Raw genomic sequence first — 24,251 nt, forward strand, 5'->3', positions numbered from 1 at the left:
ATTTAAATTCTGTTAAAGACTGCAAGTCCTCTTGAATCAGGGTTGTAGTATGCTTAATGCAGGATTAGGAGGATTGCAAGAATTTTTCTGGGTTTTTCAGCTCATATAATGTATAAATCAGCTTGGAAACACGGCTGTACTGCCATAGTACACAATAAATAATATGAACTGCACACTATGACCAAAATAAAAATAAATTTGCGTAGGTACTAGTGTTATCTGCAGTGTTTCAGTTAGTTTTTTTATTGTGTTTAACCAGGTCCCTTTTTAAAATTTCCTTAGCAAAAAATGGACAACAGAGAATATAAAACAGCTGCAGAATTTGCTTCAGATGTTCGTTTAGTGTTCACCAACTGCTATAAGTATAACCCACCCAATCATGAAATTGTAGCAATGGGAAGAAAATTACAGGCAAGTAATAATGATGTTTGAAATTTAATAAATTTTAGATGGATAACTATAATGTTCACTTGTATTGCTGCTTAATTTTACTTTATCTTGATTAGTAGCTGCTGTGTTCACATTGATTTATTATTTTTTTAATTACTGGAGATCAGGATTATGAGTTCTTTAATTCTAATATAGGTGCAAAACTATGTTGCAATGGAAGTTGGTTACATGTTCTAAATAAAACAATTTTTATTTTTTTTTAAATAAATGTTGCTGCTGTGAATGTTCTATATTTTTATATTGAGTTTACTAGTTTTAATAAAAATATTTTTTTTACTGAAAAAAAAAAAAAAAAAAAACTCAAAAATAATATATATATATATATATATATATATATATATATATATTATATATATTACTGAAAAAAGTACTTGTCTCATTTTTTTTTTTTTTTTTATATATATAAATTTTTTTTTCGCAGCATCATCTTAGAATCTTGGTTGTCTCCTCTTCCAGAGGTGTTATTATTACTACACATGCACACATGAGCCAAAACATTATAATGCAATTGTAAGAATAAATTTGGTAAACTGTGTTCAAGTATGGAGACCTAATCTGAAAAATCCAAATATGGGCAACTTGAATGGTGAGATCGGCAGGACAACCATATAAGGAACGACTCCGGAGATTGGCAGAAGGACAACATATAGGAAAGACTCCAATTATGTGGGCTATAGAGCTTGGCAACCAGGCACCTCAGAGGTGACTTGATTGAGGCTTACAAGGCTTTGAAAGGGATTAGTAAAATGAATGAAGGTGAATATTCTCACTGTTATAAAGAATTCCAGAACTAGGGTTTAAAAATTCAAATTATGGGTGTTGAGGTTTAGATTAGATTCTAGGAAGTTTTCTTTTAGCCAGCGAATCACTGATTGCTGGAACAAGTTGCCCTTGCAGGTGGTTGAGCACTGAATAAATTCAGTGGTCAACTGGATAGTTACCTGTGTGAGGAGGGAAGCATATTTGTTTTCTCATCTACTTGGTTTTTTTTTTTTTTTTTGGCAGTGCAGCAAAAGCCCATGGCTTCCTTGCACTATATGGTGAATACTGTTACTATTATGACCACACAATATGATGAATACTATTACTATTATGACCACACACACACACCTAATAGTATGTTGGATCATCATCTGCTGTAATAACCACTCATACCAAGCATGAGGGCACAGACTCCATGGAGCTGTGGAAGGTGTTCTCAGTGTCCTGGACCAGCTAAACAGAAATATTCCCCAGAGTTCGGCAGTGGAGCAAAGCACTGATGTGGACTGACAAATGCTGAATTCTACCACCTCCAACACATTTTTGATGCAGTTGATGTTAGGGACATTTGGTTGTCATGGAGCACACAAATGCTTGGACATGATCCTTGAACAATTCTTGCACAATGTGGGCCTTGCAACATGGAGGTGTTGTCTTGTTAAGAGTCCAGTGCCATCTGGAACTAGTTATTGTTGGTGACTCTATTGTCAGGGAAATGGGGAATATATTGTGTAAAAAGGATAGATGGAACAGGACCAGGGTATGTCTGCCAGGGGTAAAAGTTGATGATGTTGTAAAGCATATATCATCTTTTAAGGGCAGAAAAGGTGATATTGTTGTACACGTTGGCACCAATGACATTAAGAGTAAGAGATCTGCAGATTTACTTAACAAGTACAGGTCAATGTTGCAAAAAAGTCGTGAGTCAGGGTAAAATTTGAAAGTTTATCTGCAATTCTGACCAGACACAATAGGAGGGAATACATGATGAGAGCCTTGTCAACCAATTCAGCATTGGAGGGAATGTGCAAGGCTCAAGGGGTAGAATTTTTTTCAGCGTGGTCTGTGCTTGTTAACAGGAGAGACTGCTTCTACAGGGATGGGATACACTTAAATAGAAAGGGTGCAAGGCAGTGTTAGGTGGGTCGGAAAACTGCTAGTTTGGGGGGATTCACAGACTTAAAGTTTAAAAGTAGCCACAGGTAGAGGTGAATGTGATTCTAGCAGAACTTCTATTAGAAAAAGTAGTGACCTGGAGCAAGGGGCGCTGAGGGTTTCAAGGATGGATGGCAGTCATCGTGAAACAGGTGGGTATATGGGATGTGTTAGGATAACTAATAAAAAGGATAGGTACATGTATACTTGCATGTATATCAATGCAAGAAGTATAGTAAATAAATTTGATGAATTTGAAGTGTTGGGCAAGACATCAAAGGCGGATACTGTTGGGATAGCAGACATGTGGTGTCACACAGATATAAGGAATGCAGAACTGGAATTTGGGGAGTACAATGTGTACAGAAAGGATAGACAGGATAGGAAGGGAGGAAGTGTTATGCTGTTAATTAAGAAAAACATAAAATCAAAAGAAGCGCATCCAGTTGATATAGATGAACAGTGCACTGTTGAGTCAGTTTGGTGTGAAATAGCACTGCGAAAGCAAAAATATGAGTAGGAGTGTGTTATAGGCCTAATACTTGAATGAGTACAATGAACAGTTCTACAGAGTAATAGTGGGCTAGTACAGAATGCTTTGTAATGGGGGATTTTAACTTCACAGATATGTATTGGAACTTGTGGGTTGGTCACTCACACACTAGTAAGACTTTTGTGGATTTATTGGATGATTATTTTCTGCAGCAGCATGTTCGAGAGGCAACCAGAGAGGGTAATACTCTTGATCTGGTTATCAGCAGTGATCATTCATGTATTGAGAATTTGCAGATAAAGAAACCACTAGGTGGCAGTGATCACAGTGTATTGATATAAGATTTACTTGAGATTGATATAAGATATAATTACCATCAGGGGTAAAGGAAAGGGTATTTGCTTCCATAAAGGTGAGTACAGTGGTCTCAGACAGTTTTTAAATTCTGTACAGTGGGATCAACTGACGATGTTACCAACAGAAAATTCTAAGTGGGAAGCATCAAGGAATTAATTGTGGATGCTACTAAAAGTTTCATACCTATTAAGAAATACTGTTCAAGGTTTAGGCCTAAATGGTTATCGAATGAACTAATGAGACTCGTGTCAGAGAAGAAAAATGCATAGGATGCATATAAATTATCAAGCGACTCAGAAGCGTATGGCAGATATAAGCTAGTCTGTAATCAGGTAACAAAGGAGGATAGGCAGGCGAAGGCAGATTACGAGAAATCCTTGGCAAAAGATGCTAAGAAAAACAGCAAGGATTTCTTTACTTATATAAACTCTAAAATGAAGGGAATGAATCTAATTGGTCCACTTGATATTGATGGTTCGACTGTTGATGATCCTGCCCAGGTAGCAAACAAACTGAATGAGTATTTTGCATATTCACACATGAGGAGTTATTAAGGTTTGAAAATGGCAGAAGGTCATCAAATTGTAGCAGGGTGCTTAATGATTTTGTAATAATTGAGAGCAAAGTGAAGGATAAATTGTTGAAGTTAAACATAAGAAAGGCACCTGGGGTGGATGGGATCTATCCAGTTATATTAAAGGAGGCGGCAAACCAACTAAGCAAATCCTTAGCCATAATTATGAGAGCATCCTTGGACTCAGGGGAGGTCCCCACGGACTGGAGATGTGTAAATGTATCCCAATGCACAAAGGGGGATCGAAAGGTGACACGAGTAATTACAGACCAGTTAGTTTAACTTCTGTTCCGGGTAAAATAATGGAGTCACTGGTTAAAGGTGCATTTCAGGATCATCTAGACAAGACTGCAGTAATAATTCAGACACAGCATGGGTTTCTTAACGGAAAGCCTTGTCTGACAAATCTGATAGGATATTATGATGTGGTTACAAAGGAACTGGATGCGAAAAATAATTTTGATATCATATATTTGGATTTCAGGAAAGCTTTTGACACTGTTGCACATGGAAGACTATTTTACAAATTGGAGCAGAATGGTATTAAGGTTAAGTTGCTATAATGAATAAAAGGATGGTGAGTGAGAGAAGACAGAGGGTGGTAATCAATGGGTGCTGCTCTTCGTGGACTAATATTATTAGTGGAGTCCCACAGGGTGCGGTGTTGGGTCCTTTGTTGTTTTGTATCTTTATCAATGATATTGATGAAGGTATATCAGGTTTAGTGTCGAAATTTGCAGATGATACAAAGGTTGGCAGAGTTGTTAATGACAGTAATGGCAGTGTGCTACTGCAACAGGATCTAGATAATTTGGGCAGATGGGCTAAGAAGTGGCAACTGAAGTTTATAACCTTGATAAATGCAAAGTACTGCATATGGGTAGAAGTAACTCCCAGAGAACCATACCAACTGTGTGGTACTACTACACTTAGGTGGTAGAAAACGAAAAAGACCTGGGAGTAATTGTGCAGTCAGATATGAAGTTTTCTTAGCAATGCAGACAGGCTGCCAGGGCAGGTCATGGAGTTTTGTCAGTGATATATAGGTGATTGTCCCTCTGTATAAGGCAATGGTCAGGCCACGCCTTGAGTCCTCCGTACAGGTCTGGATGCCTCATTTTAGGAAGGATGTAGATTTGCTTGAGCGTGCACAGAGAAGGACAAACAAGATTGGTGAGGGGAATGAAGGGATCCTCTCACCAAGAGAGGCTTAAGTTCTGCAAATTGCAGTGGCTGGAGACTAGGCACATGCCCGGTGATGTGATTGAGGTGTATAAGGTCCTGAATGAGTTGAGCACGCTGAATTCTGATGGGATCCTTCCACTTGTTCAGATTATGAAATAAGGGGGCATAAATTCAAATTAAGAAAAGACAGATGTAGAATAGATGTGTGGAAATTTGCCTTTAGCCAGCGGGTGATTAATTGCTGGAACAAACTTCCATCTGTTGTCGTGGAAGTTGATAGATTAAATAAATTTAAGGAGGAATTGGACAGGCATCTGTCCAATTCCTCCTTAAATTTATTTAATCTGGAGTGATGGTGTGATTTTTTTTTTTTTTTTTTTTTTTAGTGATGCTGCATAAGCTCATACACTTGCTTTCTTGCATCACATGCCACTACTACTATCTCTGGGTACATAGTCACCATGTAGGGCAAAACCTGGTCTAGACAATGCCAACGTAGGATATAGCGGTCATGGTGTATTCAGTGATGTCTCAGAATGAGGGAATCCAGTGATGTCTGTGAACGCTTCCCCCATATCATGATACCATTGCCACCAGCCTGTTTTTGTCTAACTGTTCAGTCTTTGGGATTGTCACAGACATTCTCTCAGATATGACAGACAAGCTGTACTTGCTACCTGGAGTCTAAAATGCTGATGGAACTCATATTCGGGTGACACTCAAGTCAAGTGGACCCAGTTTCGGCGAAATCCGGACAACATGTGGCAGCAAAATCCTCTGCTTGCACCTTCACGATGGTGGGACTGTTATTAATCCTGGGTATAACCTCCATGCATAAGTACATGGTGGGTGACCACCCAGGTGTAAACCAATGTAAGCAGAGGTCGAGGTGTGGCGCCCACACCACATGGAGGAATCTGCCCCTTTGTGTTACCAGGCAGTACTAGGTGGTACGTGACTCTCATCATCCAGTGCAATACCACCACTTTGCTTATTGGAGGCTTGAAGTGGTGGAACCCATGTTTAGTCTCCAGAGTTAAATTCCAGTCAACCCTTACCCATCTCTTCCATCATGCAGTATGATTGATGACTTTTGAGGTTATGATGAACATCGTGGTGAGATCCGATATCCCTTACATTTCGAGGGGGCAGCTCTAAAACGGTGTTTGCAGGCTGGCTACTAATTAGTACACCAGATCTGGTGTCCACTAATTAGTACACCAGATAGTGACTGGAGGGAGTCCGTGTAGTGTGTATGCGGGGGGACCATTGTCGAGGCCACGTTATGTGAAGTATCTAGGTATATTCTTACCACATGTACGCCATATCCATAAATTTCATTACTTCATACAGCATGTCCCACCCACTTTTTCTTACTATTGAATACACCGTGAATTGTCAAACTAATAGAGCAAGCTTATCTGCGAAAAGATCTAAACCTCCCAAGCACTTCCTAATTCATTTCACATATATACGTGGTCTCAATTCTAAACTCAAAAATACCCATTCCCACTTAAAGTCTGCCAAACCCCATGTACTTTTTCTGACAGAATCTCAGTTATCGGTTGATTCAACTATTGCTCGTCTCAGTTGCCCAAATTATTTGCTGTATGATTCCTTTCACTTCAAAGGTGGTACCTGTACATACGTCTGTTGTTCTGATATTCCCTGTCAAAGTCTTGGTAATTTGGAATCTCCTCTTTTCAATCTTCTCTAGCTTAAAATCTCTCTACCTCATTGTGTCAAATTCATCTGTTGTCTCTACCGTTCTCCAAACTCCACTAATCACTTCGAGCTCTTTGACTTCCTGTCTTTTCAACTTTATTTCCTCCGGTCCAACTTTCCGAACAGTGAGGCAATTTTTCTTGGCAATTTTGAGGCAATTTTAATGTTTTCAACTCCAGCTGGCTTCCATTTTCTAGTCACACCGACCCAGCTGATCGAGACGCTGAGGCTTTTGCAGTTACTAACGACCTTGCACAGATTGTTCATTTACCTACAAGAATACCGGACAATCCTAACCATACAGCCAACACACTTGATCTTTTTCTTAAAAAAAGACCCTTCTAAGTACACAGGTCGAAGTGAGAGGTTCTTTAGGCCCCTTAGTTCTCAACTTGGTGATTGTCTCTTCTCCAATGGAACCTTTATCTCATGGCTATTCCCAACCTCATGTTTGGCATAGTTTCTAATTCTTCAGTTTCATTTTCTGCTTACACCAAAACTCGCAACAATTGGAAAGCAGTTATTAATCAGTCCAAACTAGAGTTTGAACAGGCTAAGCGTAGAAAACTTGCTTCTTGCCCTAATGGTAGCCAAGCATTCTAGTCTCTTGCCAAAGCGATTGGCTGCAACTTTTGTCCATCTCTGCTGCTCCCACCTCTGTCCAAACTAGATGGTTCTATTGTTACTTCAGCCGAGGATAAAGCTGACCTGCTAGCATCCCATTTTACTTCCAACTCCTGTATTAATTATCTTCGTAAAACACCTCCCACCATTCCCAACACACTTCATTCAATGCCTCCTGTGGTCTTCAGTCAAAAGGATGTCAGAAGGATTTGGACGAATCTTGATGCTAAGAAAGCCCCAGGTCCCGATGGTATTTCTCCACTTGGTCTCAAAACTTGTGCTCCTGAACTTACTCCTATTATTAGCCGCCTTTTTTCACTTTCTTATTACAAAGGTGTTTTTCCTTCTGCTTGGAAATTTGCACACATCCACCCAGTTCCTAAAAAGAGCGACAAATCCCTCCCATCCAATTATCGTCCCATTGCAATTACTTCTACTCTTTCTAAAGTAATGGAGAAATCAATTAACCGCCAACTCTTAAACTACCTAGAACCCTTCAGTCTGATCAGCAATTGCCAGTGTAGATTTCGTCAGTGTTGATCCACTGGTGATATTCTGACTTATTTTACCCATTTATAGACAAATTCAATGGAAAAGTTCGGTGAAACACAAGCAGTTGCTCTGGACATCTCAAAGGCTTCTGATCGGGTTTGGCATAAAAGTCGTCTAAACAAGCTTCCATCTTATGGTTTGCCAACTATATTTTGTAATTGGTTATGGAGTTTTCTCTCTGATCACTCACTAAGGGTGATGGCTCTCTGTCTTCTAACTTCTCCACTAATGCCGGTGTCCCCCAAGGTTCAGTTCTTTCTCCCACTATTTTCCTCTTGTATAATAATGACCTTCCATTGACTGGAAATTCTATCCATAGTTTTGCCGATGATAGCACATTACATTCCACTTTCCAATATCAGAAATTTTTCCCTGTTCAATCACCTTCATCTTCTCGAAAATCTGCTACCAGTTCCTTAAATGCCGATCCTCAGGTAATTGTCCAGTGGGGTAAAGGCAACTTAGTTGATTTCAACCCTTCTAAATCTCAGTCTTGTCTTATATCTCGCAAAAAGGATTCTTCTGCTCCTTTGCTTATCTTGAGTGACACTCTGATTTCTAGGCACAATGATATATCTCTTTTGGGGATTATCCTGACTTCTAATCTCTCTTTGCACAAGCACATTACAAATATTGCTTCTTATGCATCTAAAAAAACTTGGTGATCATGGAAAACATTCTGCAGATGGGATTTGTGAGGTGGAATTTCTCCAGAACCAGTGGTAGGGATTTCTTCTGAAGAGATTCATGAAAAGCATTCTGCAAGAGACGGAATATGCGAGGTGGAATTTCTCAAAAGCAAGTTGTAGGAGTTGGATGGGTTGGGTTTTGTAGAAACACTGCACTTGTTGGTGGGCAGGGGAAATGACTGCTGTTGCAGTTGAGTGCGGAGCATGTTGATGTATTTCTTGAACAAGGAGAGCAGCGAGAAGACAGTTTATGTGAAAAAGGATTCTTTTACAGAGAAACTTATTTCATATAAACTCTTGCCCTCATAGCTGCAACACCTGAAAAATAACCATTAAACGAGGATAACTCTTGCCGCTCAACACATCAGACCCGTAAGGAAAAGAGTAGACATTAGCATTAGTAGAGGCATTTGATGCAAGAAAGCAAGCTTATGCAGCATCAGCCAAAAAAAAAAAAAAAAAAAAACACTTCTACTTCACCCCTCTGTTTGTTCAAAATACCTGTCCAGCTGAGCCTTAAACTTATTTAGGCTATCAACTTCCACGACAAGGGATGGAAGTCTGTTCCACCAACCAACCACTCACTGGCTAAAGGCAAATTTCCGCACGTCTATCCTACATCTGTCTTTCCTCAATTTGAATTTATGCCCTCTCAGGTGATATTATTCTGAGCGAGAGGAAGAATCCCATCAGCATTGAGCATGCTCAAACCATTCAATGCTTTATACACCTCTATCAGATCACCTCGCTGGTGCCTAGTCTCCAGACACCGTAATTTGCAAAACTTAAGCCTTTCTTTGCAAGAGCACCCCTTTGTTCCATTCACTAATCTTTTTGCCCTTCTCTGTACTCATTCCAGCAGCTCTACATCCTTCTTGAAATGAGGCCTCCAGACCTGTATACAGTACTCTAGGTGTGGCCTGACCATTGCCTTATACAAGGGAATAATCACCTCCTTATCCCTGCTAGAAAAATTCCTATATATCATTGACAATACACCATGAGCTACTCTTGCAGCCCGTCTGCACTGCTCAGAGAACTTCATATCTGCCTGCACAACCATCCCCAGGTCCCTTTCATTCTCCACCACTGTCAGTGTAGTACCACAGAGTTGATACGTTGCTCTGGGGTTGCTGTTTCCCATGTGTACTACTTTACATTTGTCAGTGTTAAACTTCATTTGCCACCTCTCAGCCCATCTGCTCAACCTTTCCAGATCCTGTTGCAGCAGCATAGTGTCAGTAGTGTCCTTGACAACCCTGGCTACCTTAGTATCGTCTGCAGACTTCGACATTAAGCTTGATATACCATCATCAATATCATTTATGAATACAGAAAACAATAATGGACCCAACACTGAGCCCTGAGGGACTCCACTAATAACATTAGTCCATGACGAGCAGTGTCCATTGATTACCGCTCTGTCTTCTCCCCCTCAGCCACCCCTTTATCCACAGCAGCAATTTGCATCCAATGTCACACTGCTCCAATTTGTGCAGCAGTCTTCCATGTGCAACAGTATCAAAAGCCTTTCTAAGATCCAAGTATATAATATCAAAGTTATTCCCTGCATCCAGTTCCTTTGTGACTCCATCATAGTATCCAATCAAATTGGTCAGGCAAGACTTCCCCTTAACAAAACCATGCTGTGCCGAGCTATAACTGAAGTCTTGTCTAAATGATCCTGCAGTGCTTCTTTAACTAGTGCCTCCATTAATTTTCCTGGAACAGAAGTTAAACTCACAGGTCTATAATTGCTTGTGTCAGCCTTTGATCCTCCTTTGTGAATTGGGGTCACATTTGCACATCTCTAGTCTGTGGGTACCTCCCCTGAGTCCAAGGAAGCTCTAATAATTATGGCTAAGGGTTTGCTTACTTCCTCTGCTGCCTCCTTTAATATAACTGGATAGATCCCATCCACCCCGGGTGCCTTTCTTGTGTTTATCTTCAACAATCCTGGGCTTATCTTCAACAATCTCTAGCTTACTGCTAGAGTTGAATACACCTCTGGCTTTCCCCTCGCTAAATAACTCCTCATGTGTGAATGTCGATGCAAAATATTCATTTAGTTTGTTAGCTAGCTGAGCAGGATCATCAACAGTTGACCCTTCGATATCAAGTGGACCAATCTGATTCATCCCCTTCCTTCTAGAGTTTACATAAGTAAAGAACTCTTTGCTGTTTTTCTTTGCATCCCTTGCCAAAGATTTCTCGTAATCTGCCTTCGCCTGCCTAACCTCCTTTGTAACTTGGTTATTGCAGACATGACGACCCAGTTGTTGAAGGTAATCACACAATATGAGAAACAGAGCAAATGATGCCTACTACAACAACTACTTTGTAGTTTCTTAAGAGTTGTCTATGGTGTATGTACACCGATATTATGTAGATAATAAACTCTTAACTCTTAATGTATTATGCCTTGTGCATTTAGTTATTTTTAAATATTGTCATATACACCTTTTGGCATCTCTCATTTTGTGTGATTACTTTCAACTACTGGGTCATCGTGTCTGCAATACCGGGGTACCTGCCCATCCACTGATGAAAATCCAATAGCCTTGAAATGGTGCCGTCTGTGTGGTGGTACTCACTGAGAATAAGTAGCAATAGTCTTCTCTATTAGTGAAGCGTTACTTATTTGAGGTAGTGCGATATCATGGCATCTCGTGGTGAAGGAAGAGCACAATATGAGAAACAGAGCAAATGATGCCTACTACAACAACTACTTCGTAGTTTCTTAAGACTTGTCGATGGTGTATGTATACCGATATTATATAGAAAATATTTGATGTAACACAGTGTAATGTTGAAGGTCATTGGAGTAGAATCGGAAAGGAGAAGAGGTAATTTTTCACTCATTTCTTCTAAATTTCAAAGAATAGACAAGTGCCAATCTTTCTTTTTAAAATTAAATTTCCGCTTCCACATAACTAACCTTAAGCTTATTCCAATTACTCATTTGCTAAACTCAAGTGTTTTTGCACATATATATCTTTTCATAGTGAGTACCATGAAAAGTCTGAGAATTATTTGTATTCCTTTTAGAAATTAAAGACAGATATTACTCTACACAGATTGACAAGCTTAGATCTTTCCTATTATCCATTTTGATTTACTTTTGTGTCATGCATGCCATTATATGATAGCTTCTGATGCACTATCCTGTCCACCTAGAGTCATGTGAGTGAGTATACTCCATCTGGATGATCACCTGCATCCTGCAGTGATGTGCTGCATTGTCTCTGGGGCCAGGTGGCATCAATGAGACATGTTATCTGTTACTCCTGGCTCCTTGGTACTGTATTTCCTAGTTTTGATTACCTGGCCTTGGGTGGCAAGCATGAATCCTTTGGTCATTGGGAAAGAGCCTTCTGTTCGTGAGCCAAGTGTTGGAAGCCATCTTATCTTTGTAGTCTTGGCGGAGGTTGTAGCATCTGCCATGTAGTGTCTTCTTTGCCTGTGTGTGTGTGGTCTCCTTGTTGAGGTTGAGTGTCATTTATCTATATTTTTTATGGCTTGGTTGGCTTGGTAAATTATTGCTGTGTTTTCCCCAGAAGTAAGTGCATAAGTTCTTAATCACCTTCTCTTGTTCAATGAGGTCAGTCAATCCACTTCCTTCTTTTTTGCAGGCTTATGGTCAGACCTATTTATGTCCAGCTTCCAATGGTGTTGGCACCTCTTGGTCATCATTATCCTTGTCAATCTCAATTTCTAGCTTTGTGTTAGTTCAATGTATGAAAAATCATTAGTACTGGGATGTCATAAGTGTTTATGGCTGTGACTTCCCACCATTCAGCTTTGGTTTTAGCAGGCTTTTCAGTCTGATGTTTTCTCAGCAAGGTAGGCCTTGATTTCCTTGTTTTCTAACTGGTGGGCCTGCATCATCCCCAGATATTTGTATATCTCTTCCTCTGTCATGGCTTCTATCTCTTCACTAATCTTCATCCATCTGGATGTCCTTGATGCAATCCATGGTACTTGCATTTATCTATGCCAAATGACATACCAACATCAGTGTTTAACTCTTCGGTGATCCAGAGTAACTCTTAGAGTTGATTCTCAGTTTCGACATAGGGTTTGATGTCATCCATTTACATCAGATGAGAGAGGGTGTACAGGTTCTTCCTTCTTTTAGGGTATATCTGTACTTGTAGTTGTTGATCATGGTGGGCAGTGGGTTGAGTGCTAGACAGAACAATAGTGGGCTCTGGGCATTTCTCCGAAATATTCCTCTTCTGATGGGTATCGGTCTGGTTGTGTTAGTGTCGGGTTGATTCTGTAGATCTTCGGTGTCTCTATCAGCCAGCTATGGGGCCTGGAGTCGAAGGCTTTGTGGTAGTTGATGTAGGCTGTGTACAGGTTATAGTGCTCCATGTAGGCTTGCTCCCTAACTGCAGTGTCAATGTCACTTGCTCCTTGCATACTCTGCTCATCTGCTTACAACCCTTCTATTCTTGGTCACGATGTTCTGACTCTTCAAATGGTCTGATATCTTCTTGGTTATGCAGATAGTCAGGATCGTTTACATTGTTGGGGAACGTGATCGGTCTGTACTTTGCTGAGTTTGAGGCTTCTTTGTCTTTGGCCATCAGGTAGATGATTCCTAGAGTCAGAGACTCGGATTGTGTCAGGGTGCATTATTATCTGGGTGAACTGGTCCAATGTGTGCAGCTGAATTCTTGTACCAGTAGTTGTGGATGTTATCTATTCCTGGGGTTCACCAGTTGGTGGATTTCCTGATCGACTGTTGTACTTCTTACTCCTGAATCTCCCATTTTGTCTTCTCTTGTGCATTCTTGAATTTCTTCCTTTATAGATGTATAGGGGTGGTAGAGCCATTATGGCTAACATTGCTGATCCACAGGTTCCCTTGGAACTCTTTGAGTATCTTCTGGTTGGTTAGGGGTTTCTTTCCTTCCTTTTTCTCATGTCCGATTTTTCTGTAGAAAGTTCTCTGATTTTCATCAAATACCCTGTTTTCCCTGGGTGCTCTTCCTGCAATGGCATCTCTTTCTGACTGCCAGGAGTTTCTGCTTGAGGCTGCCAAGGTATTCTTCAATGCTCTGATTACACTGAACAAAAAATTGTGTTAGGCATGAAAGTAAGTGTACTTTATACATTTTGGGGTTGCTAAACATGGAAATAGTGCTCAAAATGGCAGATTGGTACTTGCTTTCAAAAACAGTAATTTTTTTATATTTATACAAGGTATATTTATTTATATAACAGTAAAATTTAGCTACTAACATACCTGTATCAAACACAGGACCTTTTCACCTTTCGCTTGTATTCAGCCTCTGGAGTATCAACTGCTCCCGAGGCTGAATGCCTCCACTGAATGCACCATTCAACAATTATCAGGTAACATGGTGGCACTCCATTTGCTTTTGCCTCTTTGTTCCACTGCTGCACTGTCTTGATGGAAGCGCTCACCATGTTCATCGCTGACGGCACCACAGTTTGGCAGGAAGAAATTCAATTGGGAGTGCAAGAAATGTAGCTTCAATGACATTGCCCCAAGTTTTTGTAAGAAGTAGTGAAATCTTCCACAAGCTGCCCGTAGTTGCCGGCTTTATCATTTCATAGAAAACCAGTCAAAACATTTTGGAAGGCTTTCCACACCGATTTCTCACTATCACCTAGGACACATTTGAACTGTTCATCTTTGAAAAGTTGCCTTATCTGTGGACCAATGAAAATGCCTGCCATAATCTTCTCTATACTAAGTCTTGAGAATTTCTCTTGTATGTGAATGCTGGACTGTTTGCTTCCAAAGCTTCACGATATTTTTCACGAGCCCCAGTTTGATGTGTAGTGGTGGAAGCAAATCTTTATTTGGATCTACAAGAGGTTCAAATGCTATGTTTTTCATTCCAGGTGTTAATGATTTTTGCTGAGGCCAACTCCTCTTCTCATAGTGCATATCCTTGGCATGACTAATCCACTCAGAGAAAGCAACAACACTTAGTGTAATCCTTTTGTAGTCCTAATAAAATGGTGATTACTTTTAAATTCACATATCTGCCACTCATACTTCTGATAGTGTACACCTAAGAGGACATTCTCCATGTTTCTTATGTTTCTTTTTTGTAGACGGCATATGCAAGAGGTATTGAAGGCAGCACATTTCCATTGTTTAATAACAGCCTTAATGCTAGCTTTAGAGGCATCTATAAATAGTTGCCATTATTCAGGAAAGTGCCTCATGATCATTGCTGCCATTGAGCCATCAACATCCTTACCTAGTATCCTTTAAACTCTTTTTCTTCTCTTTGCATCTTTTTACTTTCTATTCTTCTTTCTTCCATCCGTTGAACTATTAGTGCAATACGAGGGCGATTCGGACATCTTACTTTTCTTTTTCTTGCTATTTTTGCCTTTTTAATTTTTATTACCTTTTTCTCTCTCCCTTACCCTGCATTAGTTCCTATTTCTATACCACTGCCTGTTGCATAAATTTACATAAAATCACCTTTCTCAAAAATTTTTTTTCAAAACTTTTTTTCATTTTAACCCACACGCATTTACACTTTAATTTGACTTAATTTAATTGTTTTATTTTATTTTAACTTCACACACTGCATTGGGGCTACCTTACTCATGTTTTTGGAGGTTTTATTTTTATTCTCCCCCCCCACCCCTTGTATATTTCAGTTATATTTAGTCATATTTTAATAGTTCCTCCATCAACATGGGTTTGTATAGAAATGCAGTGTTTTGGTACATGATCAGGTGTAGTCCCCTGATGAAATACCTGATCCATGTACCAATTTTATCTTATTTATTTTTATATAGTTTGCATCAAAAAAAAAAAAAAAAAAAAAAAAATTTTTTCCCACCCTCATTTTGTGATGCCCACTACATTTATTATTTTACATTTATTAAGTTCTACTGCCCTTTCAGCTTTTGTATCATGTGATTGGCCAGTTAATTCAGCCGTTAATTCTACATAATTCTACTTTTTTTAATATTCTTTTTCTCTTTTTTCCTTCTATTAGGCCTGGCACCTTGTGTGTTAATAACTTCTCCATCTTTTAGTATTTTCTTTTCTATTAATTATATTTAATTCTTATATATATATATATATATTTAAATATATAACTTAGAAGATAAAATGCAATAACATAAAATAAGAAAATAAATAAATAAATAAATAAATATTAAGCTATCATTAGAAGTAGCAAAAACCCACATCCTCCACATGATGCCCAGATATAGCCGATAATTAATATAAAAATAAAACATAAGCCAGTAGTATGGCAAAAACTGTAGAGCGAAAGTTAACATAAAATAAAATAAAAAATAAAAATAAATCAACGGGGATGGGGAAGTAAAGGTAACAAGACAGAAACTGTAGCTGAAAGTCCCCAAAATAATTTAGAACTTTAAATTCAATTTATAATAATACCAATTTAAATTTAAAATAATTGCCAATTATATAATAATTTAATGGTAAGGTACCCTTACCATTTCGGAAACTGGTACCCTTGAAAGGTACCAGTTCCAAAAAACATGAAATATCACCAAAAGGGACTAAAAAGAACTATGTATGGCGATTGGTGTGTGTGTGCGTGCATGCGCGCGCGCGTGTGTGTGTGTGTATTATATTAATAATAAAAATGAAAGTTAATAATTATAATGACTGTAACTAATAATAATTAGTTAATAATTACAACGACTATAACATCGTAGGGTCAACGATGATTAATATATGCTTACATTTATAATTTATTTATAATTTACTTACATTTTCTTACTTTTGATTCTAAAATTTCCCAACCATTTTTAATTACTATATTTGGTTTAGATTTAAATTACTTAGCATGTATTGATCATTACAGAAACAGAGAACTTCTTGTCGTGTTTTGCCTTCAGTCTGGGTGGTTGGCCCCAGTTGAAGTCATCTGGATTGTGGGTTAAAAGCGATAATAAATTTTTTTTTTTTTTTTAATCCTTAGCGTTTTCCTAAATCCCTGAATATTATTTGATTGATTTACCTTTTCTATTATTATCCTCAATATTTTTTATGTATACATATGTATTTGATTGATTTACCTTTTCTATTATTATCCTCAATATTTTTTATGTATACATATGTATGTATGTATACGTACATATATAAGTATTACAAAAATTAAAATGAAATAGAAGAAAATATATATGGAGAAGTGATTAACCACAAAATGCTATGCCTAGATGAAGAAAATACGAGAGAAAGAATGTTAAGAACCTTGTATCTTGTTTTGCTGCTTAGCGCACACAGGTACACGTACTGTTCTTTTTCTTTCTTTTTCTTTTCTTTTCTTTTCCTTCCTCTTCTTAGTTTTCATATATTTTATATATATATATATTTTACACACACACACACACACACACCACACGTATATCCAATAATTCAAAATAAAACAAAATAAAATAAAACATTAAAGCCAGTAGTATGATAAAAACCGTAGAGCGAAAATTAACATAAAATAACGTAAAATAAACCAACAGGGAGGGGGAAGTAAAGATAATAAGACATAAACAGTAGCCGATAGTCCCCTATATCTCCTTTTATCCAATTAATAAAACTGATATAAAATTTAAAATAATGCCAATTATAATATAATTTAGTGGTACCCCCCTCGAAGGTACCAGTTCCAAAAAACGTGAAATATCACCAAAAAGGGGTTAAAAGAACTACTAAGAGAAAAACAGAATATCAAAATGATAGACTGACCATTATGCCCCATATCGACAAAGGACCACGAGGCCAATAATTGTCATGGAATCGCTGCATTTCAATCGCTATACAAATCGTCACAAAGGCGAAAAGATCAAAGAACCAAACCACCCATTCCTCCTCCGATCGATCCACAAATGCAGAGGATTTGCACGGCAGTGGTCCTTATGCAGCGAGAAATAATTTATTTCTAGCTGCATAAGGAGAAATAATTTTTTCTCACTAATTAGATTACTCTAATCAAAGTTATTGCATGTGTATAGAGGAGGTTTTATGTTCTGCCTCTTTTATAGGATGTTTTTGAGATGAGATATGCAAAAATGCCTGATGAACCATTACCTGCAGAACCTGTTCAGACAACTCAGGTTGAAAAAGAATCTAGTAGTCCAAGCACTCCATCTAGCTCTTCAAATAGTTCATCAAGTGACTCTGAAGATAGTCAAGATGAAAGAGAAAGGAAATTACAGCAGTTACAGGAACAGGTATATTTATATATATATTATATGTGTATGTGTTCACCTCCTTTCATCTCCCCCCTTTTTAAATTTAATTTTCTATCCTTAATTGTATTTAACAAAGGAAGAAATGACAGATGTGAGATGGGATCAAAAAATCCATGACTGAATAAAATTCAGTCATGGATTTTTTGAGCAATTATAATATTTGGAGATAATTATAGATTAATTATTTCAAAAAAAAAAAAAAAAAAAAAGGATTCTCCACTGGATATATAATTCATATTGTGCAAGGTCAGATGAATAAAGAGGATGTTGTAAGACATGTTAATATTAGTAGTGGCATGATGTAAGAAGGCAGGTTTATAAAGCATCAAGCAAAAAAAAAAAAAAAAAAAATCAAAAATCCCATATCACTAGTCCAGTCCATGCCTTCCAATAATTTGTTTAGTTCTTCCTTGAATTTTATTCAAACTATCTACTTTTACAACAACAGATGAAAGTTTATTCCAACAATCGACTAGGGACTGGCTAAAAGCAAATCTCCACACGTCTATCCTGCAACCATCCCTCCTCAATTTGAATTTGACCTCTTGTGTGTAATCTGAGAAAGATGCCATCAGCATTTAGTGTACTTAAATCATTGAAAGTCTTAAACACCTCAATCAGATCTCCTCATGGGTTCCTGGTTTCCGGACTCAGCAGTTTGTAGAACTCAAGCCTTTCCTGGTTAGGAGCACCCTTTTGTTCTCCCTATTAATCTTCTGTGCATTCCTTCCAAGAGATCCACATTCTTCAATGCGAATTTCAGACTTGTATGCAGTACTCATGATGTAGCCTAACCATTGTCGATAAAACAAGACAATCACCTAATTTAAATTTGAAAGTGTCTGCAATTCTGCCCAGACACAATAGGAGAGAGTACATGATGAGAGCCTTGTCAATCAGTTCGGCCCTGGAGGGAATGTGCAAGGCTCAAGGGGTAGAATTTTTTTCAGCGTGGTGTGTGCTTCTTAACAGGAGAGACTTCTTCTACAGTGATGGGATACACTTAAATAGAAAGGGTGCAAGAATATTTGCTGATGCTATTGAGGCAGTGTTAGGTGGGTCGGAAAACTGCTAGCTTCGGAGGATTCACAGACTAAAAGTTTAAAAATAGCCGCAGGCAGAGGTGAAGGTGATTCTTGCAGAACTTCTATTAGAATAAGTAGCGACCTGGAGCGAGGGGTGCTGGGGGTTTCAGAGACTGACGGCAGTCATCGTGAAACAGGTGGGTATATTGGATGTGTCAGGGTGAATAGGAATAGGTGCATGTATGCTTTCATGTATACCAATGCTAGAAGTATAGTAAATAAATTTGATGAATTTTAAGTGTTGGTCAAGACATCAAAGGCAGATATTGTTGGGATAGCGGAGACGTGGTGTCACACAGATATAAGGAATGCTGAACTGGAATTTGGGGAGTACAATGTGTACAGAAAGGATAGACAGGATAGAAACGGAGGAGGTGTTATGCTGTTAATTAAGAAAAACATAAAATCAAAAGAAGTGCATCCAGTTGATATAGATGAACAGTGCACTGTTGAGTCAGTTTGGTGTGACATAGCACTGTGAAAGCAAAATTACGGGTAGGAGAGTGTTATAGGCCTAATGACTTGAATGGGTACAATGAACAATTGTACAGAGAAATAGAGGGGGATAGTAAATCAGAATGTCTTATAATGGGGGATTTTAACTTTCCAGATATTTACTGGAACTTGTGGGTTGGTCACTCTCACACACACACACTAGTAAGACTTTTGTGGATTTATTGGATGATTGTTTTCTGCAGCAGCATGTTTAAGAGGCAACCAGAGAGGGTAATACCCTTGATCTGGTTATCAGCAGTGACCATTCGTGTGTTAAGAATTTGCAGATAAACGAACCACTAGGTGGCAGTTATCACAGTGTACTGATATGGGATTTACTTTAAGATATAATTACCATCAGGATTAAAGGAATGGATTTTTGCTTCCGTAAAGGTAAGTAGTGATCTCAGACAGTTTTTAAATTCTGTACAAAGGGAACAACTGACAATGTTACCAACAGTAATTTCTAAGTGGGAAGCATTCAAGGAATTAATCGTGGAAGTTACCAAAAGTTTCATACTTATTAAGAAATATGTTCAAGAAACATGTTAATGGTTATCAAATGAACTAATGAGACTCATGACAGAGAAGAAAAATGCATGGAATGCATATAAATTATCAAGCAACTCAGAAGCCTACGGCAGATATAATCTAGTCTGTAATCAGGTCACAAAGGAGGTTAGGCAAGCAAAGGCAGATTACAAGAAATCTTTGGCAAAGGATGCTAAGAAAAACAGCAAGGATTTCTTTACTTATTTAAACTGTAAAAGGAAGGGGATGAATCTGATTGGTCCACTTGAATCGATGGTTCGACTGTTGATGATCCTGCTCAGATAGCAAACAAACTGAATGAGTATTTTGCATCTACATTCACACACGAGGAGTTAAGGTTTGAAAATAGCAGAAGGTTATCAAATTGTAGCAGGGTTCTTAATGATTTTGTAATAACTGAGAGCAAAGTGGAGGATAAATTGTTGAGTTAAACATAAGAAAGGCACCTGGGGTGGATGGGATCGATCCAGTTATTTTAAAGGAGGCAGCAAAGCAACTGAGCAAACCTTAGCCATAATTATGAGAACATCTTTGGACTCAGGGGAGGTCCCCACTGACTGGAGATGTGCAACTGTATCCCCAATTCACAAAGGGGGATCGAAGGGTGACATGAGTAATTACAGACCAGGTAGTTTAGCTTCTGTTCCGGGTAAAATAATGGAGTCACTGGTTAAAGGTGCATTGCAGGATCATCTAGACAAGACTGCAACAATAATTCAGACACAGCATGGGTTTGTTAAGGGAAAGTCTTGTCTGACAAATTTGATAGGATATTATGATGTGGTTACAAAGGAACTGGATGCGAAAAATAATTTTGATATCATATATTTGGATTTCAGGAAAGCTTTTGACCCCGTTGTGCACGAAAGACTATTGTACAAATTAGAGCAGAATGGTATTAAGGGTAAGTTGCTACAATGGATAAAAGGATGGTTGAGTGGGAGAAGACAGGGTGGTAATCAATGGGTGCTGCTCTTTGTGGACTAATGTTATTAGTGTGAGTCCCACAGGGTTCGGTGTTGGGTCCACTGCTGTTTTGTATATTTATCAATGATATTGATGAAGGTATATCAGGCTTAATGTCAAAGTTTGCAGATGATAGAGAGGTTGGCAGGGTTGTTAATGACAGTTATGGCAGTGTGCTACTGCAACAGGATCTAGGTAATTTGGACAGATGGGCTAAGAAGTGGAAACTGAACTTTAATCTTGACAAATGCAAAGTACTGCATATGGGTAGAAGTGGTACTACACTTGAGGTGGTAGAAAATGAAAAAGACCTGGGAGTAGTTGTGCAGTCAGATATGAAATTTTCTGAACAGTGCAGACAGGCTGCCAGGGCAGGTCATGAGGTTTTGTCAATGATATATAAGAATTTTGCTAGCAGGGAAAAGGAGTTGATTGTCCCTCTGTATAAGGCAATGGTCAGGCCATGCCTTGAGTACTGCATACAGGTCTGGAGGCCTCATTTTAGGAAGGATGTAGATTTGCTTGAGCATGTACAGAGAAGGGCAACAAGTTTGGTGAGGGGAATGAAGGGATCCTCTTACCAAGAGAGGCTTAAGTTCTGCAAAGTGTAGTGGCTGGAGACTAGGCACATGCACGGTGATCTGATTGAGGTGTATAAGGCCTTGAATGGGTTGAGCGCGCTGAATTGTGATGGGATCCTTCCACTTGTTCAGATTACGAACCGAAGGGGGCATAAATTCAAATTAAGAAAGAGACAGATGTAGAATAGATGTGTGGAAATTTGCCTTTAGCCAGTGGGTGGTTAATTGCTGGAACAAACTTCCATCTGTCGTTGTGGACGTTGATAGGTTAAATAAATTTAAGGAGGAACTGTACAAGCATTTGGAGGGAAAGGTGTGATTTTTTTTTGGCTGATGCTGCATAAGCTCATACACTTGCTTTCTTGCATCACATGCCACTACTACTACCTCCTTATTTCTGCTGGCAGAAATCCTTTATATCATTGACAAAAACATCACAAGCTGTCCTGACAGCTTGTTTGTGCTGTCATTCTCCACTAACCTGAGTGTGGTACCATGCAGTTGGTATGTTAATCTGGAATTACTGCTATCCATGTGCATTACCTTGTCAACATTAATTTTCACTTCTCAGTCCATCTGTCTATCTGATTTTTCTAGATCTTATTGCAGTAGCATACTCTTATTACTATCATCAAACTCCCTGCCAAACTTTGTTTCACCTGCAAAATGTAGCTATTGAACTCAATATACCTTCATTAATATCATTAGTAAATATATAAAACAACAGTATTCTTTGCTTTATAGCTTCTTCCTGATACTGAGTCTTTGTTTGGCATCTTTTAGTTCTTTGATTTTACAGTAGAATCTCATTCATACAAAGTTCAAGGGATCTAAATTTTCATGTTTTGTAATAACGAAGTTTGTAGTAACAAGGTCCCCCAAAAGTGTCAAAATTTTACCTTTATTATTTTATTTATTTTTTGTCACATACTATATATCTAAGTATAATAATAAATTCAATTAATAGATTAAAAAAAAAAGCCTTGTCTAATAATACAATAGGATTAACACACTTTTTAAAGATTTTATTTTATTTGTAAGATAAACTAAGATAAAAGCAATTAACAGAAATGAAAATATTGTACAGTATATATTTTAATATGTACAATACTTTAGTATTGCAGTAAAATAATTAATCTTAATATAAAAGGAGACGCACAATCCATTAACTTTTTGATAAAGTAATCTAATTTAAATAAAGAATCCAATGTCATACTATAATTTTTAGTGTTTTCCACCAACCATGGAATAAAACGAAAGACGAAAAACCCAAATTTTTTAAAATATTTAATATTTACAATAAATGATTTACAAACAAAATATTACTGATAGTAATTTTAAAATAAAATAAAACAACTGTGATATACAGGATAATAATAAAATGCCGAATTTAAAATGCAATAAAATATACTGGGTTAAAAGCGCTAAAATACTAACTGAAGCTTTCAAAGGCTTCTGCCTTCTTTCTCAACAGTGTAATTTCTGTTCTGCGGTGCATCATTAAATACCAGCAGGTTCACGGTGCATCTCACGTGAACGTGTACTGTTCCCGTCAGAACCGGAAGTGGCTCGGGAGCATTTCAGGCAAAAACGTTCATCCCCTCCAAGGATTACCGCCTCAAAGAGGGGATGAATGCGTGTGCCCCTATCTCTATTTATATTTTTCTCAGTAGAACTAATTCGCAAGCTCTCGAGCCACTTGCGGTCCCAAAATCTATGCGCGCGATCAGTGATGACCGCTTCATCTGGGGAGATTTGATGTTGCTTCTCCCAGAAATGTTCAGCTACGGCGGATTTGCCATAGTCTGCATTTCTTATCGCATTTGTGTGCTCCCCCAGACGATCTTTGAGACGCCGTTTTGTTTCTCCCACATAACACTCCCCACATTCCGGGCATTTAATACCGTATACGACCCCACTTATATTTTCATTTAAGACAGGGTCCTTCACCTGTGACACGATTGTGTGCAGCTTCCTGCCTGGGAGCTGCACACAACGTGTCTGGTAATTCCTTAATACGCGAGCTAAACGCTCGGATAAACCCGGATAGTAGGGAATGTATGCGGTGGCTATTGGTGTGAAGGACTCACTTCTACTCTGCCCTCCACTAATGTATTTCTCAATGATCCTCCGGGGGTAGCCACACTTCAAAAGATCCGCCGTAACACGTTCATACTCCAAGTTTCTATCCTCTGAGGTACTACAATGGGATTTTGCCCTATCCACTAATGCTCTTACTACACTGTTCCTGTGATAATTAGTCTGCGCTGAGTTGTAGTGTGAATATTGGCCCCTGCACATAGATTTTCTAAATACTTTTGTTTTCAAATGCTGGCCTTCTCTACAAATCAGCACATCCAGGAACGGCAAAACCCCTCCTTCCTCTACCTCAGAGGTGAATTGTATGAACGGGGAGAAGCTATTAAGAAAATTCAACGTATCATCCTCACTCCCTTCCCGAATAACTGAAAACGTATCATCAACATACCTTTTCCACGGACGCATAGGGAGAACTGTAGTGTTAAATAGTCTGGACTCGAGCTCCTCCATCGCTAAATTAGCTATGATGGCACTGATGGGGGAGCCCATAGCTGCACCGTTAACCTGCTTGTACATGGTATTATTAAACACCATGGTAGTACTCGAAAGACATAACTCTATTCCTTTACATATGTCCTCTAAGTTTAGTTGCGTCCTATTATTCAAGGTGGTGTCTCTTTCTAAAGCCATGTACGCACAATGTATCCCATGGTCAATTGGGATGCAGGTAAACAACGA

At 38.4% G+C, this 24,251-nt stretch overlaps 1 protein-coding gene across 11 annotated transcripts in view; it reads left to right on the forward strand.

Annotated features, from left to right (window-relative positions):
- The window catches only part of LOC150087831 (bromodomain-containing protein 2-like), a 676,121-nt gene that overhangs the window by 289,817 nt on the left and 362,053 nt on the right, over positions 1 to 24,251 (forward strand). For all 11 annotated transcript variants that reach the window (XM_090369219.1, XM_090369215.1, XM_090369216.1 and 8 more), the window contains 2 exons: positions 283 to 411; positions 17,585 to 17,773. In XM_090369219.1, coding sequence (XP_090225345.1) covers positions 283 to 411; positions 17,585 to 17,773 — 318 coding nt within the window. The remainder of the gene's footprint in view (positions 1 to 282; positions 412 to 17,584; positions 17,774 to 24,251) is intronic.

Source organism: Mastigoproctus giganteus, chromosome 3, assembly GCF_048544385.1.
Source record: "Mastigoproctus giganteus isolate SK-2022 chromosome 3, ASM4854438v1, whole genome shotgun sequence".
Classification (NCBI taxonomy): Eukaryota; Metazoa; Arthropoda; class Arachnida; order Uropygi; family Thelyphonidae; genus Mastigoproctus; species Mastigoproctus giganteus.